Source organism: Nerophis ophidion, linkage group LG12, assembly GCF_033978795.1.
Source record: "Nerophis ophidion isolate RoL-2023_Sa linkage group LG12, RoL_Noph_v1.0, whole genome shotgun sequence".
Lineage (NCBI taxonomy): Eukaryota > Metazoa > Chordata > Actinopteri > Syngnathiformes > Syngnathidae > Nerophis > Nerophis ophidion.
Window position 1 is genome coordinate 30078292 of NC_084622.1, and position 20108 is coordinate 30098399.

The 20108-nt window shown below is 40.5% G+C and overlaps 1 protein-coding gene across 1 annotated transcript in view; it reads right to left on the reverse strand.

The window, feature by feature from the left end:
- The window catches only part of cmip (c-Maf inducing protein), a 107414-nt gene that overhangs the window by 10453 nt on the left and 76853 nt on the right, over window positions 1–20108 (reverse strand). The window contains exons 12-20 of the mRNA XM_061917338.1: window positions 15531–15557; window positions 15389–15437; window positions 15171–15278; window positions 14970–15086; window positions 8656–8796; window positions 5442–5489; window positions 5210–5356; window positions 5025–5130; window positions 1722–1792 (exon numbers count right to left, since the gene is read on the reverse strand). Of these exons, the coding sequence (XP_061773322.1) occupies window positions 1722–1792; window positions 5025–5130; window positions 5210–5356; window positions 5442–5489; window positions 8656–8796; window positions 14970–15086; window positions 15171–15278; window positions 15389–15437; window positions 15531–15557 (814 nt within the window). The remainder of the gene's footprint in view (window positions 1–1721; window positions 1793–5024; window positions 5131–5209; window positions 5357–5441; window positions 5490–8655; window positions 8797–14969; window positions 15087–15170; window positions 15279–15388; window positions 15438–15530; window positions 15558–20108) is intronic.

The window sequence follows — 20108 nt, forward strand, 5'->3', positions numbered from 1 at the left end:
TGTATGGTGGGGGAGGTGTTCTGCTGACCTCAACTGCGGATGTTGTGGATAGGTGGAAGGAATACTTTGAAGATCTCCTCAATCCCACCAACACGTCTTACTATGAGGAAGCAGTGCCTTGGGAATCTTTGGTGGGCTCTCCTATTTCTGGGGCTGAGGTTGCTGAGGTAGTTAAAAAGCTCCTCGGTGGCAAGGCCCCAGGGGTGGATGAGATCCGCCCGGAGTTCCTTAAGGCTCTGGATGCTGTGGGGCTGTCTTGGTTGACAAGACTCTGCAGCATCGCGTGGACATCGGGGGCGGTACCTCTGGATTGGCAGACCGGGGTGGTGATCCCTCTCTTTAAGAAGGGGGACCGGAGGGTGTGTTCCAACTATCGTGGGATCACACTCCTCAGCCTTCCCGGTAAGGTTTATTCAGGTGTACTGGAGAGGAGACTACGCCGGATAGTCGAACCTCGGATTCAGGAGGAACAGTGTGGTTTTCGTCCTGGTCGTGGAACTGTGGACCAGCTCTATACTCTCGGCAGGGTTCTTGAGGGTGCATGGGAGTTTGCCCAACCAGTCTACATGTGCTTTGTGGACTTGGAGAAGGCATTCGACCGTGTCCCTCGGGAAGTCCTGTGGGGAGTGCTCATAGAGTATGGGGTATCGGACTGTCTTATTATGGCGGTCCGATCCCTGTACGATCAGTGTCAGAGCTTGGTCCGCATTGCTGGCAGTAAGTCGGACACGTTTCCAGTGAGGGTTGGACTCCGCCAAGGCTGTCCTTTTTCACCGATTCTGTTCATAACTTTTATGGACAGAATTTCTAGGCGCAGTCAAGGCATAGAGGGGTTCCGGTTTGGTGGCCGCGGGATTAGGTCTCTGCTTTTTGCAGACGATGTGGTCCTGTTGGCTTCATCTGGCCGGGTTCTTCAGCTCTCACTGGATCGGTTCGCAGCCGAGTGTGAAGCGACCGGAATGAGAATCAGCACCTCCAAGTCCGAGTCCATGGTTCTCTCCCGGAAAAGGGTGGAGTGCCATCTCCGGGTTGGGGAGGAGACCCTGCCCCAAGTGGAGGAGTTCAAGTACCTAGGAGTCTTGTTCACGAGTGGGGGAAGAGTGGATCGTGAGATCGACAGGCGGATCGGTGCGGCGTCTTCAGTAATGCGGACGTTGTACCGATCTGTTGTGGTGAAGAAGGAGCTGAGCCGGAAGGCAAAGCTCTCAATTTACCGGTCGATCTACGTTCCCATCCTCACCTATGGTCATGAGCTTTGGGTCATGACCGAAAGGATAAGATCTCGGGTACATGCGGCCGAAATGAGTTTCCTCCGCCGTGTGGCGGGGCTCTCCCTAAGAGATAGGGTGAGAAGCTCTGCCATCCGGGAGGAACTCAAAGTAAAGCCGCTGCTCCTTCACATCGAGAGGAGCCAGATGAGGTGGTTCGGGCATCTGGTCAGGATGCCACCCGAACGCCTCCCGAGGGAGGTGTTTAGGGCACGTCCAACCGGTAGGAGGCCACGGGGAAGACCCAGGACACGTTGGGAAGACTATGTCTCTCGGCTGGCCTGGGAACGCCTCGGGATCCCCCGGGAAGAGCTAGACGAAGTGGCTGGGGAGAGGGAAGTCTGGGCTTCCCTGCTTATGCTGCTGCCCCCGCGACCCGACCTCGGATAAGCGGAAGAAGATGGATGGATGGATGGATTGTCTTTAATATCAGCGTCTGTGTCTTGCAGTTACCTTGAGGTCCTCGTAGGTGTCAGCTGTAAGCTTGGTGCTGTTCATGTTCAGACTGCACAAACTCTTCATGGCTGGAACAAGCAGTCACACAAAATGTGCACAATATTTACAACAAAATGAAACAATCTCACAAAAAAACCTTTTAATGCCAGGGTGTCTAAAGTATTACCAATGGGCCATTTTCAGCCCGGAGATTTTTATTTTATTTTATTGGCCTATTGGTCACCTATAACGCAATAACTAAGATCAAATGTTTTTTTAAGTAGCTCAGCATTCTTAGCATGTACATTGAATTTGTTTTATCATCTTTATGCATGAAATTTCAAGTTTGGACACCCCTGATTGAATGTAGTAGTAGGAGTCTAATGGTACACTATACAATACGATACCACAATCATCATTATGTAAGTATGTTTGTTTTAAATGTTACAGTTAATTTTTGATACATTAAGGCTATGTCTACTTTAAGCTGGATAACCCCTTAAACAAATAATTATTTAGCCTAAGCCTTGTTTCAGCCACACTACACCATCGTTAAAGGTACCCCTCCTCTGCCATTTTTTTTTACACGGATAAGTGCGCCGTCTATTTCTTGAATGTCCGGCTCTTAGCTTTGTATAGACTCATTAATTGTTTACTAACTGAGTTCGGGGAAGAAGTGATGCCAGAAAAACTGCGCCCAACACAGGAAGTGACATCAGAAAGAACGCGCCACAGCCAGCTTCATAACAACCCGTTCGGTAACTTGGCGGCAACCACTAGAAAGATGGAGGCGAGTCATCCAGACATGCCCGTGTTCCTCCTTCTTGTACATGTACAGTGGGGCAAAAAAGTATTTAGTCAGCCACCGATTGTGCAAGTTCTCCCACTTAAAATGATGACAGAGGTCTGTAATTTTCATCATTCTGTACGTACACTTCAACTGTGAGAGACAGAATGTGAAAAAAAAAATCCAGGAATTCACATTGTAGGAATTTATTTGTAAATTATGGTGGGAAATAAGTACCGCATTTTTTGGACTATAAGTCGCGTTTTTTTTTGTAAAAAAAAAAAAAATTCCCCAAAAATTCCAATTTTTTAAAAATTTCATTATTTTTTTTGGGGGGGGGTTTGGCCGGGTCTCACCCCCCGCTGGACTGTGGAGAAGATGGCGACTTATAGTCCGAAAAATACGGTATTTGGTCAACCATTCAAAGCTCTCACTGATGGAAGGAGGTTTTGGCTCAAAATCTCACGATACATGGCCCCATTCATTCTTTTCTTAACACGGATCAATCCTCCTGCCCCCTTAGCAGAAAAACAGTCCGAAGCATGATGTTTCCACCCCCATGCTTCACAGTAGGTTTGGTGTTCTTGGGATGCAACTCAGTATTCTTCTTCCTACAAATACGACGAGTTGAGTTTATACCAAAATGGATACATGGATGATACAGCATAGGATTGGGAGAATGTCATGTGGTCAGATGAAACCGAAATAAAACTTTTTGGTATAAAGTCAACTCGTCGTGTTTGGAGAAAGAAGAATACTGAGTTGCATCCCAAGAACACCACACCTACTGTGAAGCATGGGGTGGAAACATCATGCTTTGGGGCTGTTTTTCTGCTAAAGGGACAGGACGATTGATCCGTGAAAGGAAAGAATGAATGGGGCCATGTATCGTGAGATTTTGAGCCAAAACCTCCTTCCATAAGTGAGAGCTTTGAATGGTTGACCAAATACTTATTTTCCACCATAATTTACAAATAAATTCTTTAAAATTCCTAAACTGTGAATTCCTGTATTTGTTTTTCACATTCTGTCTCTCACAGTTGAAGTGTACCTATGATGAAAATTACAGACCTCTGTCATCATTTTAAGTGGCAGAACTTGCACAATCAGTGGCTGACTAAATACTTTTTTGCCCAACTGTACATACACTTGTGGAAATCACACATCAATACCTTTAGAGAAGGAAACGGGCGATTGCAGCTATTTCGGACACAACACATCTCAGACGGCAACATAGCTATGTTGAACGACAGTTTTGGGTAAGGCCTGGAAGAACGGCAGCCTGGTGGGATATGTTTGTCACCGAGTGTGTTGTGTCAGAGGAACGGCAAGAGAACTTTCAAATATCCAGGTCAGCTGTGATTCTACTTAGTGAAAAACTTTGTCCGTCTGTCGAAGGAGAGACGACAATGCGGGCTCCCATGGACAAGGGAAGACCACGAAAAATAGCGAATGCATTTGGACCGGTAAAGCAGACTGTCAGTATTGTCCGCGATCTATGTCGAGTGATTACTCAACGTCTAGTTTTGTACTCCATAGCTATTGTGAAGCCATGAAGTGGTTACGGCCATCAAGTACGACCGCCAATTTCTGCCTACAGGCAATGTCCTGTTGTTGTAAAATGTTCTTAATCACATTGTTTACACATTGTAGTGAATCACACAAGTGTGATTCACTACAATAGGGCTCGTCCAATAGCTGCTGATGGTGAGGCAAGCAAGGTTTACTGTAAAAGAAATTTGGCAATAGTCTACATTGAATCACAGGTAAGGATACACTTCCAGGTCAGAGGTGACTATGACGCGTGCATTTTTCCGCGCATGTGTACTTGGTCGCGTTGCGACGGAAGGGGGAGGGGGTCTTAAACGGTGGCATTGTTGTGTGTGGACACGGATAAGGTTAGGTGGGATTTACCCTGGATAACATTATCCGGCTTCGTGTAGAAGAAGCCTAAGGGAAGAAAATTCAAAACGTAAAACTGCTCAGCTTTTGTTTCAACAGTTAAAAAAATATATAAGTGCTGTCAGGTAATATTCTAATGGATCTAATTATCAAATAAAATAACTTCTGTGTTATTATTTTGTATTTTCTTTAGGAAAATGCAACAAAGCACACAAGTAAACCGTTTGATTTATAACATTATTGGCTGAAGTGCAGCACTGTTCCCCATCTCTATTGAACAACGGCAGCACACTGCTATTTTCTTATTAACTTTGTCCGTTTAAGAATTTCACCATGAAGGCAAATCTATTCCAAACAGGAAACTTTGACGACGGAGGAGGGTTTTTAAGCTTTGGCTTCTCTTTGGCACTATCACTAGCTTTGACTCCAGCTAGCCAAAGGTTGACTGCAGTATATTTGTTTACTGAGTGGGCGCATGACTATAAAGCGAGGCAATTTCATTTCCTGTCCCTTAATCTGTACCATGTTTGAACTCTGTACGCCCCTGTCTGTGCCCTACGTAATTATGAATACATCACACTCCTACATGCAGTAAGAGCATGACTTTTGTAAATGACCATGTGTTTTCTTACAGCTGAGAGCCAGTAAACCAGCATCAGTGACGGGGGTCTCACACAGGTTCAGCACTTGAAGACAGGCCAAGTGCTCTGATAACAACCGCAATCCTGCATCACCAAACTGTAGAAAAGAATGATATCGCTTAGATCTGACACTATTTGCACTTCATGATAGCATGTTGTTTTGTCCTTATGTATACCTGAGTGGACCACAGGTTAAGCTGTTTGAGCGAAGGCAGCTTGATGAGCTGCTCGGCACAGGCACTGGTGACGTTTGTGAAGGCCAGGCTGAGATTTTCTAGGTTCCCAAAAGAACCTGAACTCAACAGGCGAGCAAGATCCGCATCCTAAAACATAATTAGTGTGTTAATAAACCACGATGCACATGTGAATACTGAGTGAATATGTCTAGCGACGTCACTGTTATCTCACCGTGGACTTGGAAGGAAGAGTCAGGCGGGTGGGGCCTCCTTTTCTTTGCTGAGAAGACAAAAAAAAAGATGGCGTCAGTACTAATGGCCTTGCAGTAACATTTTAAGACAGCAGATGGGGAGTGTGAGCACCTACATGCAAGGGAATGCATGTAATGTACTATTTGACTTAAAGTCTTTTGTCACCTCCTAATGTTATTTGAAGTTAAAATACACCATTCACCAATACAATATTAGTAGTTATAAGGCTGCTTTTTAACTTTTACCAATCACATTAGCGTTATTGATTCAAAATACACCCAACAATAACATTGTACAACGCTACACAATCATATACCATACTTTAAGGCACATTTAAGGTTTTAACTGAAATCAATAGTCGTGTCTGGACTGGTACTTTGTAACCTGTGGAACATGCAGATTCAGTAGTAGTGGTAGTGTAGTGTCAGTAACAAGGTGCCTCTTTGCAACGAAACAAAAATTCTGACAATTTCTGAGGTATGTTAGACAAATCTACTCTGATCTCCACTCAAAAATGGCACCAGATAATTTTGAAGTCAGTTAATAAACCATTTGGCAGGGCCTTTCCATCTCCATCGAATATATATATTTCCTCCACACATATATATATATATATATATATATATATATATATATATATATATATATATATATACAGAATATATATATAAATATAAATATATATATATATATATATATATATATACACAATATATATATAAATATAAAAAAAATATATATATATATTTATATAAATATATATATACAGTATGTATATATATACACAGTATATATATTTAATGTGTGTATATATATTTAATGTGTGTATATATATATATATATATATATATATATATATAACATTTTTTTCCATTTTCTACCGCTTATTCCCTTTTGGGGTCGCGGGGGGCGCTGGCACCTATCTCAGCTACAATCGGGCGGAAGGCGGGGTACACCCTGGACGAGTCGCCACCTTATCGCAGGGCCATATATATAATATATATATACACAGTGGGGCAAAAACATTTTTAGTCAGCCACCGATTGTGCAAGTTCTCCCACTTAAAATGATGACAGAGCTCTGTAATTTTCATCATAGGTACACTTCAACTGTGAGAGACAGAATGTGAAAAAAAAGTAAAGGAATTCACATTGTAGGAATTTTTAAGAATTTATTTGTAAATTATGGTGGAAAATAGGTATTTGGTTAACCATTCAAAGCTCTCACTGATGGAAGGAGGTTTTGGCTCAAAACCTCACGATACATGGCCTCATTCATTCTTTCCTAAACACAGATCAATCGTCCTGTCCCCTTAGCAGAAAAACAGCCCCAAAGCATGATGTTTCCACCCCCATGCTTCACAGTAGGTATGGTGTTCTGGGGATGCAACTCAGTATTCTTCTTCCTCCAAACACGACGAGTTGAGTTTATTCCACAAAGTTCTATTTTGATTTCATCTGACCACATGACATTCTCCCAATCCTCTGCTGTATCATCCATGTGTTTTCTGGCAAACTTCAGACGGGCCTGGACATGCACTGGCTCAAGGAGAGGGACACGTCTGGCACTGCAGGATTTGATTCCTTGTCGGCCTAGTGTGTTACTAATGGTAACCTTTGTTACTTTGGTCCCAGCTCTCTGCAGGTCATTCACCAGGTCCCCTCGTGTGGTCCTGGGATTTTTGCTCACCGTTCTCATGATCATTTTGACCCCAGAGGATGAGGTCTTGCGTGGAGCCCCAGATCAAGGGAGATAATTAGTTGTCTTGTATGTCTTGCATTTTCTGATAATTGCTCCCACAGTTGATTTTTTCACACCAAGCTGCTTGCCTATTGTAGATTCATTCTTCCCAGTCTGGTGCAGGTCTACAATTCTTTTCCTGGTGTCCTTTGACAGCTCTTTGGTCGTGGCCATAGTGGAGTTTGGAGTCTGACAGTTTGAGGCTGTGGACAGGTGTCTTTTATACAGATAACAAGTTCAAACAGGTAACGAGTGGAGGACAGAAGACCGTCTTAAAGAAGAAGTTACAGGTCTGTGAGAGCCAGAGATCTTCCTTGTTTGAAGTGACCAAATACTTATTTTTCACCATCATTTACAAATAAATTATTTACAATTCCTACAATGTGAATTCCTGGATTTTTTTTTTCACATTCTGTCTCTCACAGTTGAAGTGTACCTACAGAATGATGAAAATTACAGACCTCTGTCATCATTTTAAGTGGGAGAACTTGCACAATCGGTGGCTGACTAAATACTTTTTTGCCCCACTGTGTGTGTATGTATATATATATACATGTATATATATATATATATATATACATATATATATACATACATATATATATACATATATATATATATACATATATATATATATATAAATACATATATATATACATATGTAAATACATATATATATATACATATATATATATTATATATACACATACACATATATATACATATATACTATACATATACTGTACATCTACATATATATACAGATTATATATATATATATCCATCCATCCACCTTCTTCCGCTTATCCGAGGTCGGGTCGCGGGGGCAGCAGCCTAAGCAGGGAAGCCCAGACTTTGTCCAGCTCTTCCCGGTGGATCCCGAGGCGTTCCGAGGCCAGCCGGAAGACACGCTCTTCCCACCGTGGCCTCCTACTGGTTGGACGTGCCTTAAACACCTCCCTAGGGAGGCGTTCGGGTGGCATCCTGAATAGATGCCTGAACCACCTCATCTGGCTCCTCTCGATGTGGAGGAGCAGCGGCTTTACTTTGGGCTCTTCCCGGATGGATGGATGGATATATACCGTATATGTATATATATATATATATATATATATATATATACATTTTTTTATTTTTTTTATTTTATTTTACTCAACAAACTGAAAATTCTGCCCACATCGTTGACTTTTCAGTATGTTGCACTTGATTTAGAGTTACACACCTTTGATTTAGACCCTTTTACAATAAAAGCCCAATTTAATTAGGCAACACAGAGAAAACTTTGAAGGTAATGTCAAATTGTCCCTCTGCAGCAGCACCAATCACACATTTGGGCCAAGATATTATAACTACACTGTTGCTTAGCTCACAGCACAGTGTTAATTTGACAAACCATATAAAGTATGGAAGTATGTGGGAATATGTCGTTGCGTGTGTAAGCCATAGTAACTCACCAATTCTTTGAGCTCTCGCTGTCGTTCGCAGAGTTGTTCGTACATACGCAGGCCCACTTGGGTGCTCTCCAGGGTGGAGATGATCTGCAGCTGGGTGTCTTTGTTCTCGATGATGTTGTACTCCAGCATCAGACATAGAATCTAGACACACAACATTTTGAAGTCGAATGAGACTTAGAATTGTGCAGATGTCTGCCAAGTTTAAAATGTTTATAACAATGGACGAAGAAGAAAATTGGGTTTGTGTTCATTTAACATGTTTTACTTGACCATTAATAGAGTTTGACAAAGATATTGTAAGACAATAACAATGATATTACTCTGTCAAATTATGAAATCCACATTGACATCATAATATTATTTTATTAGGAAGATCTAAAAGCCATCAATGTACATTAAAAATGCATATTAATCTTGTGAATTACAAAATAAAATGAAGCTACTTAAACAAGTAAAGTGTTAAGAGGTCATACATCAATCATCGTGCTTGGATGTAGTTGCTTGTATACCTCAGGGGTCAGTGCCGGGACCGCAGTTGTTTGTTTTATATATAAATAACATCAAGTAAATTATTTGCAGTTGACACAACTGTATTTGGTTCAGGGAGAACACACAAGGCAGAAGAAATAAACACATTATAAAGGTGGTTTAATAAAAAAGACAATACTTGACTAAACCAAAATTATGTAATCCTGGTAAGGTTTATGGCGTTTTTTCGAACATGCATACAGTTACAATATGATACATCACATATTTCCAGATTCTCATTACAACATATTCGAAAAGTAGTAGGAAGAAGCAGAATTTATTTAATCCAACCCCTTTTTCATTTCATAGCAGTTAAAAAAAAAGTTGTATACATTTTATAGCAAACACACATTTGTTCACTTCCTTTTCTTGATTTGTACACAATTTCAATCCATATAATAGAGGCCTCACGAACAAATAATTGGCTTAAGTAAGTTTTGATTCACATTTGCTTTAACAACTATTTTGTAAAAATAGGAACAAATCTGGAGCAGACAACTCCAGATGTTCATGATAAGTCAGTTGAAGACTCAAATGAAACAACAGACAGGAATGCCAACTCAATGTTCTACAAAAATGCAACAAAAGAAGAAATAATCAAAATTGTAAAGAAATGTAAATCCAAGACCTCAACTGACTGTCATGGAATAGATAAGGAAACAATAAAACAAAGTTATTGAAGAAATTTCAAAACCTTTAATGTACAGTACATCAGAAATCTATCATTTCAAACAGGCAAATTCCCAGAGACAATAAAATACCAAAATCTGTACCGATTTAATAAGACTGGAGACACCAATTTACAAATTGTAGACCTGTTTCTTTACTGCCACAATTTTCTAAAATCATCGAAAAATTATTCAACAACAGATTCGACCAATTCATAAATAAAAGTGAAACACTCGCAGAGTACCAATACGGATACAGAGCTAGCATTTCAACAACGATGGCATTACCGGTAATCAAAATAACAGAGGAACTTACCAATGCAATAGATGATAAACAGTGTGCAGCAGTGTTTATAGGTTCAAGAAAATAATTTGACAAAATTATTCGTAATTTTTAATCAACACACTAGAAAACTATGGCATCAGAGGACTGGTCTTGAACTAGATAAAGAGGTACTTTTAATTTCCCCTTGGGGATTAATAAAGTATTTCGGATTCTGATTCTGATTAACCAACAGAAAGCAACACATGAAGTCAGTAGAACATACATTAACAGAGCTAAATATATTTTGTGCCATAACCCGGTGATCAATACTGGGACCAAAAATGTTTGATCTCTATATGAACGATATTTATAAAGTTCCAAAATACTTAGTTTTTTTTTCGCAGATGACACGACTGCGTTTTGTTCAGGAGAACACACAGAAGCTAATACAAATAATAGAATAAATTAACAAATTAAAAAGATGGTTTCACAAAAACACATTTCTCAGTAAAACTAAAATAATGCTACTCGGTAACAGTACAAGAGAAAGTCAAACACAAATCTAACATCTGGAATTTAAACAGTTTTCTGAACTGGATCATATTAATACTCTGGTTGACTTATTTGCTAAATTAATTCCACATTTTTATTCCGGATACTGATACATACAAAAGGTTTTAAGTGTTGAAGGATTAGGGTTAGGGTTAGTGCATACATTTGCCAATAAACCAAATCATTGAATTTGAATATTTTGGATTCAATTAATAAAGCGTTTGTTCTATATTTCTACACAATAACTGGTAACACTAGTGAGCAGTAGAGAATATAGAGTTATATTTGGTCCAGGATATATTTGGCTTTATTTAATATTGATTTCTTTCCACTTTATGTTGGATATTTTTAAATGAAATTTCCTGTTCATCTTGTTGTCAATTATTACACCCCAAAATGTGGTTTATTTTACTCTATCAATATCTACTCTGTCTGTTTGTATTTGTGTTTGACTTTCTCTTCTATTGTTACAGAATAGCATTATTCAGACAGTGAAAATTGTTAGATGATCACTAATGTTGCTTATTAGCAGACCACTTGTAGTATTATTATCAAAGTTATTGGTAAAAAGTAATTAGTAAAATATTATCTTTACATGTGGCACAGTGTTCTGTGATTCAGCTAGGTCTTGTGATTTTAGGATATAAACTCATGCCATCATTGTGTCAATGGTATTTTGCTAATTAGGATTCAAGAGGTCAATGTTAACGTCACCACAGAGGAAAATAACGTTTTGACTGATTTCAGTAAAATCTGCCTTAGTCCAGTCCTCAAAACATTCCAATTGTTGACTTAGGTGTTCTGTATATGCAACAGATCAATATGTTTTTGCTTTTTTTCATATTTCAATGACAATGCATTCTAAAATAACATCAGTAGCAAACAAGATGTTTTTCATCACTTTGTATTTCAGGTTCTTCATCATCTTTTATGGTTTATGTTACAAAAGATTTCCAATTTTATATTTTCTTGTTCAGCAATCTTTTGTGTTGCTTTATGAATGTCCATGTGTGTAGATGAAGGAGGTCTTGGATCCACTGTTCAATGGTCCCTTGGAACGGAGTAGTATTAGTGTAACATGTAGATGTTTGCTTTCCGGGGCGCTGTGAGCTTAATATTTTTCCAGATCGATGATTGATGTCTTTGACAACAAGCGTGATGTAAATTCTGTATTTTGCGGTGGCTTCCTCAAGTCGTCTTCTTTCTTGGCGATGTCAGCTTTGCGTTTAGTAAAATACTCCTTTCAGTACACATTTGTACCCTTCAGCTTCTTTCCCTGTTTCAGCAGTACCATTACAGATTTCTTGTTGGTGAATTTCATGAGGATTACCGTACAGGTGTTGTTTCTTCCATTCAAAGGGATGCATGTGTCAATGTGGTAATATTGACATCAATTTCCTTTTGAGTTCAGAAAAGTTTTCTATTTCCTGCTCTGTTGAGGCGACTTCCATTCCCCCTGGTTCTCTATTATCCACGTCTCTGGCGTAAGATCTGGGAATGATATGCAACCCTGTCATGATTACTTTATTAAGTTGTTTATCCTGATTCATGTCAACTATTATTTTCTTCTGAGAAATGTTATCTTGTTCCAGAACCTTCCCTTTTTGATGCATTTATATATTTTTCTCTCGGACAACCTCTATCTCTTGTTGCATTTCTGTTTGCTCCTTTGGAAGACTCATCACATTATCTTTGAGATCACAATGCTCCCTTTTCCAGCTGTTATTCTGGGTTTGCAGGCTTTCTATGTTTGCTTGTAGGCATGCCTATCTGCTTTGTGATCTGATCTTAGACTTGCCACATCTGCTTTGATGGTTGATTGCAGGTTGTCTATTTGTATTTCAACTTTTGAATTTAGGTGGTCTATTTTTTGTAAGACCAATGTGATGTCCTGATTCCCTTTGTATCCTGTTTCCAGAAACTGAGACCAAAGTGTTTGGGCTTTGAGAAAGGTTATGGGTTGGGTTTCAGCATTGTTGCTAAAGCGACTTGCGACACTTTCAACAACTTTGTACCTTGCTGATCAGAGGTCTATTGGAAGTGTCAGTCCATCAAATGAGATCACTCAGTGTGGTCAGAAACACTTTAACGGTCCCAAACTCCCACAGCCTCATCTCCGTACGGCATCAGGTTGCTGGTCAACTGCTTTAGATTGCACTTGGGCCATTAGCCAAGAGGCTAACAATTAGCTTTTTTCAGAGAATATGTGCCTCTCACCGGACCAAGAGCAGTTCGAAGATGTCAGCAAACTCTCCTGTAGCTGTGATCACAATCAATGGTCAGTAAACAGAGCCTTTTCTTTGTGTCTCGGCCCATTGACAGGAAGTGACATAATGGCGAACACACAAACAAGTCCAAAAATGTAAAAATATTGAAATTAACCTGTCTAGTACATTTTCAAAACAGCTAAAATTGTTCACAAAGCAGTTCACCCCGCGAGTAGGCAAACATTTTTCTCAAAAGAAAAGAAGTGTGATCTCAGGGGAAAACACAGGGAACACATCTGTAAGTCTGTACAACATTAAAAAGTGTGATCATATCAATATGTGGGATAAATATGGAAGAGAATGAGGGAGGAACTCAAGCAATGTCCTAATATGAACCACTTTTTACAAGGAAGAAGCAGCGTAGGATAGGATAGGTGCTTTATTGTCATTGTATTTGCAACACAACAAAACTTTTTGAGCAATCCTATAGAGCAGCATCTTGGTTCAGGTAAGTTAGCGAGTATAATAATGATGTAAAAAAGACAATAATATGGCAGTGAAAGATGAATAAGCAGTTATACAGCAGTGCATAAATTAACAGTTAAGTGGCGGGGAATAGATTAACAGTTAAGTAGCAGTGAATGCTATAATTAATTCCTTAATTGATGTATGCTATAATTAATCCTATAATTAATTAATTGATTACAATGTCAGGGTTCCCCCTAATGTATTTGATTGTGGCGGTGCGCCATAGCAACATCTTAGCCGCCACACCTTAAAAATGTGTTGTTGTTTTTTATTTAAAAACAAAATAAGGTAATATAATGTATTGTAGCATTCAGAAGAACACACAAAAAGCCTGACCCACTTTTTAGCTTTTTTTGTCAATCTTATTGCTAACGACGGATGCAATTCCAACAAGTATTTCCTCCGTGCGCACACGTCTCCGTGTTTAACTCCTAGACACACAACAACACGTCCTTGTTCTCCGCCAACACGGTGTGTTCATAGACCATGAGAAAAAATAACATTGTAACACACAAACCCATACATTAACACCAGCAGGTAGTTACAGTTTAAATGGATATATATCATTTATTGTTTGCGCACTATTGGCTAGTGATACACCGACAATTTGACCACTGAAAAAAAATGTACTTTGATCACTGGAATACAGCCTCTGAAAATGGATAATGTGATACGCACAGCGTTGTCTGGATCGGAGGCAGCATGTCTGCGATGTGGCTCTACTTTAATATATCCGAGATATATCCGCGGACAGTGATCTTCAAAATATAAGATGGTAGTGGCAGCTTTTAAGGAGAGAAAGGCTCCCAGCGCCGTGACGCTAGTGTGACGTCAGGCTCTCTGGAGCTCACTTTTCGTCGCAGATATGGAGTGACAGAAGTATAGAGTCTGTAATCATGAGTAGCGTCTACAAAAACACCAGAAATAGATTTGTTTTTTAAACAAAGAAAGAGTGACTAAAAAGATTGGAGAAATCTCTATGAAAAAAAAAATCCAACAAAGAACATTTTACAATAAGCAGCAGCAAAAAAATAAATAAATAAAAATGAGGCAAAACAATATTATGTATGAACAAATATATGTTAATAGTATAATTAATAATACATTTGTTTTAAATCTATGTATACTTGTTTTTGGACTTTTTATAGAGAATGTAGCCACGCCCCCACCTCCACAGGTATCTTGGCAATCTGGTGGAAACCCTGAATGTAGCATACATCAATTTTTTCCTGTATTATGCAATACATTAAGTAATTAATGTATGTAATACTTGTTTCTTTTCAGAAAATTGAACATCCAAGAGTTAAAGTTTAGCAGATTATTAATAATTGTTGAGACATGAAGAAAGGGCGCAATTAAATAATTTATGCTACTTCCTTTTCATTGTCGGACTTGTTGAATTATGTAAATGTAAGAGTGGTGAACCTATTCATTGGGTTAATTTCTGTAATGTTGTTAATCAAATATTAAACTAAACCACCAAAAACAGCTAGAATAAAAAATAAATATTGAATACTTAATTAGCTTCAAAATAAAATAGAAGAACAGAATATACAACTGACATACCTCCACCATTGTCTGGTTCCCACGCAACGCCAATAGCATGCAGGGGCCCAGCTTGTTCTCAGCCAAAGAGAGGAGGAATTTCTTGGTCTTATAGCAAGAGCCCATCAAGATATGGACCTGTCAAAAATGAAGAGGAAAACAAATCAAAAGGTGGAAAAAAGGGAATCTTAATACTCTGTTCAAGGAACTCCGAAAACTCACCATACTGGCAAACAACTCTCCATCGTCATCGCAGGCCACGCCTCCTGGACTATAAAGCTGAAACCAGCCATCTTTTCCTGAACGCACACTGAGTAGACAAGAATGGACCTAGAAAGAAAATATAATTTTTTTCACAAACTCATCTCTTTTTGGATGTGCTCAGTTTATTTATTTTCGTATAATCTGAAGAGTAGGAGGAATGCTTAGACCAAACTAACCTCTTGCCTTGGATCCTGTGCAAACCTCTGAATTACGTATTTTAGTTCCCTATTCAGACAAATAGCAAATGATAAATTAACTTTGGTAAATTGCAATCAATAAATAAAGCACTGGCCATAATATAATGCATGCAATACTTACTTTGTAAATTTGGCATGTGCAAGGGCCCTATAAAACAGGAGGACAAAAGGACATGATATCATTTCATCTTTTATTAAACTTCAGCATCTACTTTTTACAATTTCTTTGCAGGAAACGACTCAAAATAACAGATACATCTTGGAATTTATGGTAATGTACACAACGTAAGTGGTACCCGTAATTTGGTGCTAATAATACAAAGCAACTTGTTTGTCGAATGCTGACAAATAATTAATTAATTTAATCCGATTAATTACATGGACATGAATTTGAATTATTCTGATTAATCACAGTGTATTACTTGCTTGCCTCATTTTAAATTATATGAGTATTTGGACACAAACAATTATATTTTCAAAATGTCATCGAGGAACATTTTTTTAAGTTGCACGGCGCATCATTTTTTTGCTCAAAATATGGTAATAGTTTGATTTAAAATGCAATCAGGGTGTATTTTGGAGTGAAAATAGATTTATGAAAGATACATGTTTCTTCAGAGTTCCTTGAGAGGTTATCAAAAAGAGCGGAAAGGTGCAAGATTTGTTGAAACGATGACGAGAAAAGCAGCACCCACTCCAGTCCAAGGGAGTACAGTCATAGAATGCATGAATTTAACAGATATTACTATTTACGTATTATCTTGATATTATTTGTATTTCTTAAACACGTTTGCTACGAGTGTTTCGAAAAGCACCAACTCGGCGTGTCTAAAAAATATAAAGCAATTGTGAGCAAAATCTAAAAGAGCTACAGTGGGGCAAACAAGTATTTAGTCAGCCACTGATTGTGCAAGTTCTCCCACTTAAAATGATGACAGAAGTCTGTAATTTTCAGCATAAGTACACTTCAACTGTGAGAGACAAAATGTGAAAAAAAAAAATCCAGGAATTCACATTGTAGGAATTTTAAAGAATTTATTTGTAAATTATGGTGGAAAATACATATTTGGTCAACAATTCAAAGCTCTCACTGATGGAAGGAGGTTTTGGCTCAAACTCGCACGATACATGGCCCCATTCATTCTTTCCTTAACACCCTTAGCAGAAAAACAGCTCCAAAGCATGATGTTTCCACCCCCATGCTTCACAGTAGGTATGGTGTTCTTGGGATGCAACTCAGTATTCTTCTTCCTCCAAACACGACGAGTTGAATTTATACCAAAAAGTTCTATTTTGGTTTCATCTGACCACATGACATTCTCCCAATCCTCTGCTGTATCATCAATGTAACCATTTTGGTATAAACTCAACTCGTCATGTTTGGAGGAAGAAGAATACTGAGTTGCATCCCAAGAACACCAAACTTACTGTGAAGCATGGGGGTGGAAACATCATGCTTTGGGGCTGTTTTTCTGCTAAGGGGACAGGAGGATAGTTCCGTGTTAAGGAAAGAATGAATGGGGCCATGTATCGTGAGATTTTGAGCCAAAACCTCCTTCCATCAGTGAGAGCTTTGAATGGTTGACCAGATACTTATTTTCGACCATAATTTACAAATAAATTCTTTCAAATTCCTACAATGTGAATTCCTGGATTTTATTTTTTCACATTCTGTCTCTCAAAGTTGAAGTGTACCTATGATGAAAATTACAGACCTCTGTCATCATTTTAAGTGGGATAACTTGCACAATCGATGGCTGACTAAATACTTTTTTTTGCCCCACTGTAAGCTTTTACCAAAGGCAGCAATCATAAACTAAGCTTTCCGGAAATGTTGACCTTTTTAAGAAGATGCGTTTGCAAGAGCAGCAAACATGGCATTTTAGACAAAGCTAAAGCATGAAATGCAACCTTACTCGCGCAAAAACTATGCATAGTTATACGAGAGAGTCTTGATATCAATTTTCATGATCTAGCCGCACACAAAGAAGTTGTAGACCTCCATGCTTTTCCAAATTTCCATCTGTTTTTTCGTGTAGAATGGCATCTGAAGCACAATGGTTCGATATGTCTTGGAACGTGACCGACCTATTCCTTGATATCACTCGACAAATCATTTTTTGATGAAGTATAGGGATCTATTCCATTGCATAGTTATAGATTTTTTGCTCGTACAGTGTCTACTTTTTGCAGCAAGATGTAGGCCTCTTTTGTACTGCTATCTTAGCTTGGTTGACCACCACTGGTTTTCACTTCCGAGAATACCAGTTTGATCACTGCAGAATACATTAAAGGTTTTCAGTAATACTGCTGATTGCTGGTTAGAATTAGAGCAAATATGCACTTTCCAGAATGTTGTTTTCTGCTTCCTTATATAAAAGTTCAGCCAACGTGATTGTTTGCTTGTTAGTACGTGCAGTGATGTGATTAATTGCATCTGAGCTAGAGGTTGCTGGGGAGTATTGTTGCCTTCCCTAATGACGCCTGAAGGCCAATTCGAAGAGCAACAGTGGCTCAGGTGAGGAACAGGTGAGTCCCACTGTTGCAGACAACAAGTCACGTCTCCTCCACATCTTAATGAACCTCTGAAGACCACACCTCTTTTGACAGGCTTCTTTCAAACATTGCTTAGGGCTGTTTCAGGCAAATTATAACAGGCTCTCTGGGGAAGGAGGAATGAACCCTCCAGTTCACACGCCCTGGGACATGGGGTGTGGTGAGGGACTTCACTCACGTCAGCAATTCGGCCCGCAAAGGACCCATCGAGAACAATGCCAGCCTCCCAAGGTACGGGAAGACTAAGAGGTAAAGATAGCGAGGAAACTGTTTTGAAGGTGGCTAGTACATTCGGTTGGGGTCTGTAATTACAGTCAGGCAGATGTGTTTGCATATCGTCCTCAGTTGTATGCAAACACATATACAACTATGTCCAGTACATGTGCAAATAGTTAACATGTACAAACAAGATGAGTGGATTACATAATGTATATACATTTACACACACACACACACACACACACACACACACACACACACACACACATTATATATATATATCCATCCATCCATCCATCCATCTTCTTCCGCTTATCCGAGGTCGGGTCGCGGGGGCAACAGCCTAAGCAGGGAAACCCAGACTTCCCTTTCCCCAGCCACTTCGTCTAGCTCTTCCCGGGGGATCCCGAGGCGTTCCCAGGCCAGCCGGGAGACATAGTCTTCCCAACGTGTCCTGGGTCTTCCCCGTGGCCTCCTACCGGTTGGACGTGCCCTAAACACCTCCCTAGGGAGGCGTTCGGGTGGCATCCTGACCAGATGCCCGAACCACCTCATCTGGCTCCTCTCGATGTGGAGGAGCAGCGGCTTTACTTTGAGTTCCTCCCGGATGGCAGAGCTTCTCACCCTATCTCTAAGGGAGAGCCCCGCCACACGGCGGAGGAAACTCATTTCGGCCGCTTGTACCCGTGATCTTATCCTTTCGGTCATGACCCAAAGCTCATGACCATAGGTGAGGATGGGAACGTAGATCGACCGGTAAATTGAGAGCTTTGCCTTCCGGCTCAGCTCCTTCTTCACCACAACGGATTGGTACAACGTCCGCATTACTGAAGACGCCGCACCGATCCGCCTGTCGATCTCACGATCCACTCTTTCCTCACTCGTGAACAAGACTCCTAGGTACTTGAACTCCTCCACTTGGGGCAGGGTCTCCTCCCCAACCCGGAGATGGCACTCCACCCTTTTCCGGGCGAGAACCATGGACTCGGACTTGGAGGTGCTGATTCTCATTCCGGTCGCTTCACACTCGGCTGCAAACTGATCCAGTGAGAGCTGAAGATCCCGGTCAGATGAAGCCATCAGGACCACATCATCTGCAAAAAGCAGAGACCTAATCCTGCGGTCACCAAACCGGAACCCCTCAACGCCTTAACTGCGCCTAGAAATTCTGTCCATAAAAGTTATGAACAGAATCGGTGACAAAGGACAGCCTTGGCGGAGTCCAACCCTCACTGGAAATGTGTTCGACTTACTGCCGGCAATGCGGACCACGCTCTGGCACTGATCGTACAGGGAGCGGACCGCCACAATAAGACAGTCCGATACCCCATACTCTCTAAGCACTCCCCACAGGACTTCCCGAGGGACACGGTCGAATGCCTTCTCCAAGTCCACAAAGCACATGTAGACTGGCTGGGCAAACTCCCATGCACCCTCAAGAGTCCTGCCGAGAGTATAGAGCTGGTCCACAGTTCCACGACCAGGACGAAAACCACACTATTCCTCCTGAATCCGAGGTTCGACAATCCGACGTAGCCTCCTCTCCAGTACACCTAAATAAACCTTACCGGGAAGGCTGAGGAGTGTGATCCCATGATAGTTGGAACACACCCTCCGGTCCCCCTTCTTAAAGAGAGGAACCACCACCCCGGTCTGCCAATCCAGAGGTACCGCCCCCGATGTCCACGAGATGCTGCAGAGTCTTGTCAACCAAGACAGCCCCACAGCATCCAGAGCCTTAAGGAACTCCGGGCGGATCTCGTCCACCCCCGGGGCCTTGCCACCGAGGAGCTTTTTAACTACCTCAGCGACCTCAGCCCCAGAAATAGGAGAGTCCACCACAGATTCCCCAGGCACTGCTTCCTCATAGGAAGACGTGTTGGTAGGATTGAGGAGGTCTTCAAAGTATTCCTTCCACCTATCC